This window comes from Rhea pennata, chromosome 3, assembly GCF_028389875.1.
Source record: "Rhea pennata isolate bPtePen1 chromosome 3, bPtePen1.pri, whole genome shotgun sequence".
Lineage (NCBI taxonomy): Eukaryota > Metazoa > Chordata > Aves > Rheiformes > Rheidae > Rhea > Rhea pennata.
Window position 1 is genome coordinate 30421501 of NC_084665.1, and position 6000 is coordinate 30427500.

General features: G+C 36.5%; 1 protein-coding gene across 2 annotated transcripts in view; it reads left to right on the forward strand.

Annotated features, from left to right (window-relative positions):
* Positions 1–6000, forward strand: part of CAMKMT (calmodulin-lysine N-methyltransferase) — a 220861-nt gene that overhangs the window by 207021 nt on the left and 7840 nt on the right. The window contains exons 10-11 of one of the 2 annotated variants that reach the window (XR_009957870.1): positions 3543–3715; positions 5548–5639. Coding sequence is in view for 1 of the 2 variants with exons in the window: in XM_062571920.1 (XP_062427904.1) it covers positions 5548–5679 (132 nt within the window). In the remaining variant the exon portion in view is untranslated. Of the gene's footprint in view, positions 1–3542; positions 3716–5547; positions 5680–6000 lie in introns of those variants that run through there. The other variant, XM_062571920.1, reaches the window with a different exon arrangement.

Sequence of the window (6000 nt, forward strand, 5' to 3'; positions counted from 1 at the left end):
AATTTGTAAAAAAATTTAAAAAAAATAAAAAGAGTGGGAGAGAGAGAAAGAAAGAAAAAAGAGAGAAAATGCATGAAGTACTTGTAATGTATAGAAATTTGAAACAGGAATTTTGCCTTTCATGCTTACCATAAAGATCTTCTAGTAAGGGAGTCCTTTCCATTTCAACACAAAAGTATTCTATCTTAGCAATGCATTCTCTAAACTTTATTGAGAGTTGTATTGTACTTTTTCTACAAGAGATTTTCTCTGTAAGAGGAGTTCTCTGTAAGACTCAAACCTGCAAAGACTTAAGAAACAGAGTCATTTTAGTCATGTGAAGTAATCCCATTCTTTGCTAAGAGTGATCAGGTTTCTATTCTTAGTTCTATCATGGACTTTCCTGAGTGACCTCGGGCAAGTTACTTAGGATTGAATGATTTTAATGAGCTATGGGACAAAGCTGCCAGGAAGACAGGAGAAATGTAGCCACTCTGAGGAAAAGGTATCCAGATTTTTCTGTAAGTGACAGCAAGGGCGATTTAAGTACCTCCTGCCCAGAGTGATTTAGTCTGACTTTTGTGTTGTACCTTCAGTTTTTAGAATAAAATACTTTTGGGGACCAGAAGTGATCTTGAATACAAAGCCCTGTCCCCAAAGTAAAAAGCAGTATTTTCAGTCCAGATCAATGTCCTCATCTGGTTCTTTGGGTAGCTCCATGGGCCACTGTACTGGCTTGAAGAAAAGCTGTTGTGAGAGAAGAATATGAGTGGCAGGAAGTGAAGTGTAGAAGAGGTGTCCTCGTAACTGTGACCTGACTATAGCCTTCAGCTGGAGTGAAGCTATTAATTGCTTTATCTCCTACTTGTAGTTGATCATAGTCTGGTCATATATATTACCAAAAGCATACATATAAACATATGTACCCATACATACATACATACGTATGTATGTGCACACGCACACACACGTTCTTCACCTGGACTGGTTAACCCAGCTGGAGAATTTGAATGAAAAATAATGAGATAAGACAGCTTGTACTGTTCACAGCTCAGGTTCCCACCTATAGAGAATTCAGGAACTGTTAACCTACTTTAAACCAAAACAGACTTGACTTCATTGCTTTTTAACTCCAGTCAGCTAATTCAAATTCACAAAATACCTTTGCTTTTCCAAGCAGATGAGCTACAATGTCTGAGTCCTTTATGTGGACAAAGGGAAGGGAGATGGCTTTTTGTTTCCTGTATTCCCTTCTGTGTACTGTGGTTGTAACATAGCCTGTACTTACTTCCATGGCATTTTAGGCCATGTGTCCATGCTCCTTTTTCTCGTCAGCAAAGCTAGCTTAAGAAATTTGTACTCCAAATCACTTCTCATCCCCTGTTGCTAGGTTTTGGACAGTGGTGTTTTTTACACAGGTCTTTTCCCTGATGTAGCATATGGCATAGCCTCACAAATTATGGCGTGGGGTGGAAGTGTAAACTGGGAGTAGAGACATTTTAAATCAACTCCTGTGTCCAGAAAGGACATGCTGAACAGAGATGCCTTCAAGCATATGTTTTCATAATTTGGAAGGCCCAAGTAAAAGCATATGCTCATTTGAGATACCAAGACAAGATGCAACCAGAAGTACAAAATAGATAACGTTTATACTATTACTGTTATTTTGTACAAATCTAAAGATAACATCAGAGGAAACTTTGCTAAATGTCAATATTTTTTGGTCTTTAAAGGAAAAATAATTAAATTAACAGTGAACTCATTTGCCAGCTGCAATAACTAAGATGATGGCCAAGACAAGGCATAAACTACTTCGGTTAAGTTTGCTGTTCTGTATGAATTATTTTGTCTCAAATGTAGAAGTTACAATTTTGTTCCTGGTAGTGTTTGACCAAATTGATAGAAGAACAATCCGGAATTAAAGATATATCCAGATGCAAGACACATTGTTCAAGGGTATCTGCGTGCACTTGCGTTATGCAATGAAGATAAAACAACAGTTTTACAATGCATACTAAGTTATATACGATTACATTATTCCTTCTATAACTTTTAGCAAATGTCTTCAGGGAAAATAATAGATGACAAAACTGAAATGAAAATTAGAGTAAACAGAAAATAAGGGGTATCCTCACAAAGCTGTCTTGAAAGAGGAATTCACACAGATAGTCTATTCTTATTGTTCTTTAAAAAGATAAATTTATCTGTGACATTTCCTATTTTCTTAAGGATGTTATTTTTGGTCAACACTGCTATTAGAATTATGGGTCATCATGATGTCACAGAACGATGTGTTTTGGGTAACTTTTTGTTTTTCTAGAAACAATATGCTTAACCCTGGTCATTTCAGTCATCTGATTCGTAGTATGGTCCCATGAACATTTGTATTGGCACAGGAAGAGAGGACAGGAAACTCATATGCAGGCAGAAATGAGCAGCTGGCACACTACTGAGAGCTGAAATTTCTTATCTGAATTTGTTACAAAGGCAAACATCACCTCTAAACTGATTCTGAGAATTAGGCCCTCAATTTTTACATCACACAAATTTATCTAGAGTAGCTATATTTTATTCCTCTTATAAGCAACCTGCTTGATTAGCAGACATTATATTAGGTTTTCCTATGATTAAAATGTGGTTTTAATTTTGCTCTCAGAATGAGCAGTTGTTTGTTTGCACATTTTCTTAATAAAAATATTTGTTTATTAAGGCTTTAGTTTTTCTATGGTCTATCCATACGCAATCTCAGTGAAGTCAATCAGATGTTATTAAACCATGAAGATTAGTCCCAGAAAATAAGACTGGATTTAATAATGATTGATGAGTAAAATTAGTCATAGTCATGTCCGATATCCGAACATCTGTCCTATTATCTTACAATAGCATTTTAATGACATCTCAGACTATTGTGACAGAAAGAAAATGATAGAAAAGAGACATATTTTCTTCTGTGTTTTCTTCACTATTTTGCTGGAAATGTCTTCCTGACTGGGGAAAGGCCATACTTAACTTTAAATATTTATTCTAAATGGAGAGGCATTTTTGAATTGCAAGCTCTGAATTAAATAACTGCATTAGTGGTGCGTAGTCTGTCAAGTGTAGATCCAGGCCACTGCTCTAATTTTGTTGCTGTACACCAACTAAGAAATGAAAAACATTTTAAAATTGGAAATGTGATTACAGCCCTACAAAAGGTAGCAGAATTACACGGATCAGGCAGTTGACCTGAAGCTGCTTTAAACTCAGATTGTAATAGACCAAAATTGACTACAGTCTCTACCAGTTTTGAGATTATCAAATAATAAACTTAATCATGATTTATAGTTGTTTTTTATTGGTAAATGGCAAGATACTCAGGTGCTTTAGATGTATACTGAACAGAGGAATATTTTCTTACGCCAAAGAAGGAGCAGGCCAAAAGTAATTGTACGACGATTTCCATGAAAAGCTCTTTCCCTTTTTTCAATTATTTTTTGAGCTTTTCAGTCTGGTTTTAAGTGGTATTTAGACCTTATGTTCTATTTTACTGTATTTCTCTTTCCAATTGAATGTGAGGACATTAGTCTAGACGCCCTACGAAAATGCATGACTGCATAGACTGCTGACCTTAAGCTGCCATCTGGAAAGATGTCACTGGTTTGTAAGTGTTTCCTCATCAAAGCCGCTGGAATGGTGACCGATGCGGTTGGGGCCCCTGATGGTCTCCACACAAGAGATTCAGCCTTTCTGGGAATCCGTGAGTGAATCCTGTAGTCAATAAGCCCTGCATGAGGGACGTGGTTTCTATTACGCTGACCTCTCTGTGCAAGTGCTCATGAAGGTAAGGGACTCCAGCGGAGCCCCATCCTTCTTGTGCCAGGAAGAGTCTCTGCAGAACAAGTTTGGGTGAGAGAGAGATGGCAGCAGGAGGAAGATCTTCAGCTGAAGACTTCCTATGCCCTGCATTTCTGTCTGATAATATTAAAGCATGCCAAGGAGGTGAGGGAATTATGGCATATTTTGTACTGATTGTGAATTTCCTGTGTTTAATGTTTTTTCATCCTGAGCTGAGCCTATATTCAGACCTAACATTTACTTACATAAGCAGTTCCAGTGCCTTTGGTGGAGTTACACCCATTTGCACCTCATGCCTAACCATTGAGTTGAAGTTGTAAGCTCACAAAAAGACAAAAGTGGGTTGGCTTGGATATTGCCCTTGGTCCCCTTTGTGCTTCAGTTTCACATAAGAAAGATGAGGATAACAGGCTTTCTGTGTCTCACAGACTGTGAGAATAAATATACAGCACTGTGGTATTGATAATTAGAGTATTTTAAGTATACATTAACACAACAGATAACCAGACAGACACTTTTTATTGCTGCCTCCCTGAGTGTTGTCTTAGCACACGTGTGCATGAGCTGTAGCGCACAGCTCCTCTCGGCAAAGCATCTGTGTCAGCATCAACCTTCCAGCGTTCTTTCTTCCTACTGAAATTCTCGCTTCCGATTACTTTCATCCTCCAATACAGGAGACTGCATTTACTCAAGCTGAACATTATTCTGAGGTTTCTCACTCAGTTTATTACTTCTTCAGATTTGTAAACATACTTTTTGTCTCTTCAGCTGGTTACAGCATCTCACAAATTTGTCTTATCTCTCATTAATACAGCAGTTAAATAAAAGAACGCACAGCAAACTTTGTGGCAGCTGCCAGAGAGCTCCTCTCAACATGATACTTTCTTGGTTGATATTAACCTTTGTCTACAGCTCTTCAAGCAGTTTTCATTCCATGTGGCAGAATACAATATATAACTAATTAGAATTAATTTTGCAAATAAAATTTCAAGAGATGCTGTATCACGTGTTAAGTTTTGGACTAATATTTTTGCACAAGCTGCCTAAAATCTATCAGTTCAAGGTAAAATCATTTGATTTTCTTAAATACAGAAGGATGAGCAAAAAAAATTGGTTAATGGACCGTAATATATCGCCTGAGCATCACAAATGGCCTGATCATCTTGAATGATCCAGAATTACTATGCAAGAACATTAAATTGTGCTTTAAATGCAATTTGCCAATTTAAGGTCAAATTCAGTTGCACTGCTCAGGTAGTCTAAAATATCCTTAAAAATAACCATTAGGATTCATTTGCCTTCTATTTTTCCTTGTTTTACGTTGTTATAATTCCACATCAAGTGGGACGCACTCTTCTGTGTGTGCATTATTTACAATTTTTGCATGGTTATGACTAGCAAATTTATTTTGCATTGAATGTATATGTTGTATGCTTTTTCTGTGTTTTATTTTTGTAATTCATAGCCACCATTATTATATGAAGAGGATCAAATGTATCACAGTTGGCAGCTTTCTAAAGAAAGTACTTATTTATTGCTTTCTATTTTGCATTTGTTTAATCATAGAAATCTTGCATACTCTGAACAGTTGTCTATATTACCCTACTTTGGTATTTTTCCAAGAGATCAACTGACTTTTCCAGTCTGAGTGTATTAAAAGCTTAGTCAGGTGTATGTTATATCTGGTTCCTTTCCAGTTTTAAAAATGTGTAAATTCTCTTTTTAATGTTCCAGGGAAAAGCAATGGTATTTGCTCCACTCAGAGGGAATACTTTAAACCAGTTTTGCAATCTAGCTGAAAAAGCTGGTTTCTCTATCCAAAGACATGAAAATTATGATGAACACATTTCGAACTTCCACTCCAAGGTTAGTTTTCTGCTTGTGTTAGATAACACTTTAATCCGCATTGCATTTTGAAGAGATCATGGTCCTTTTGGCAGGTAACCTAAATGTTTGATTAAAGTACTCCTTAGGTGTGCTGTTTCTGAACAGCTATTTTTGTATCTGATTATTTTGTGTGGTAGACCCATCCTTTATCTCTGCATGTCTAGAAGAGTTTTGCTGAAGCATCTCCTGTTTACCCTTTTTATTCATAGAAATCTAATTTATGAGAGTCTTTTTCTGTGTGTGTGGTTAGCCACCTATAAATATACAGCACACTAGCATTTACATTTTAATAAAAAGCTT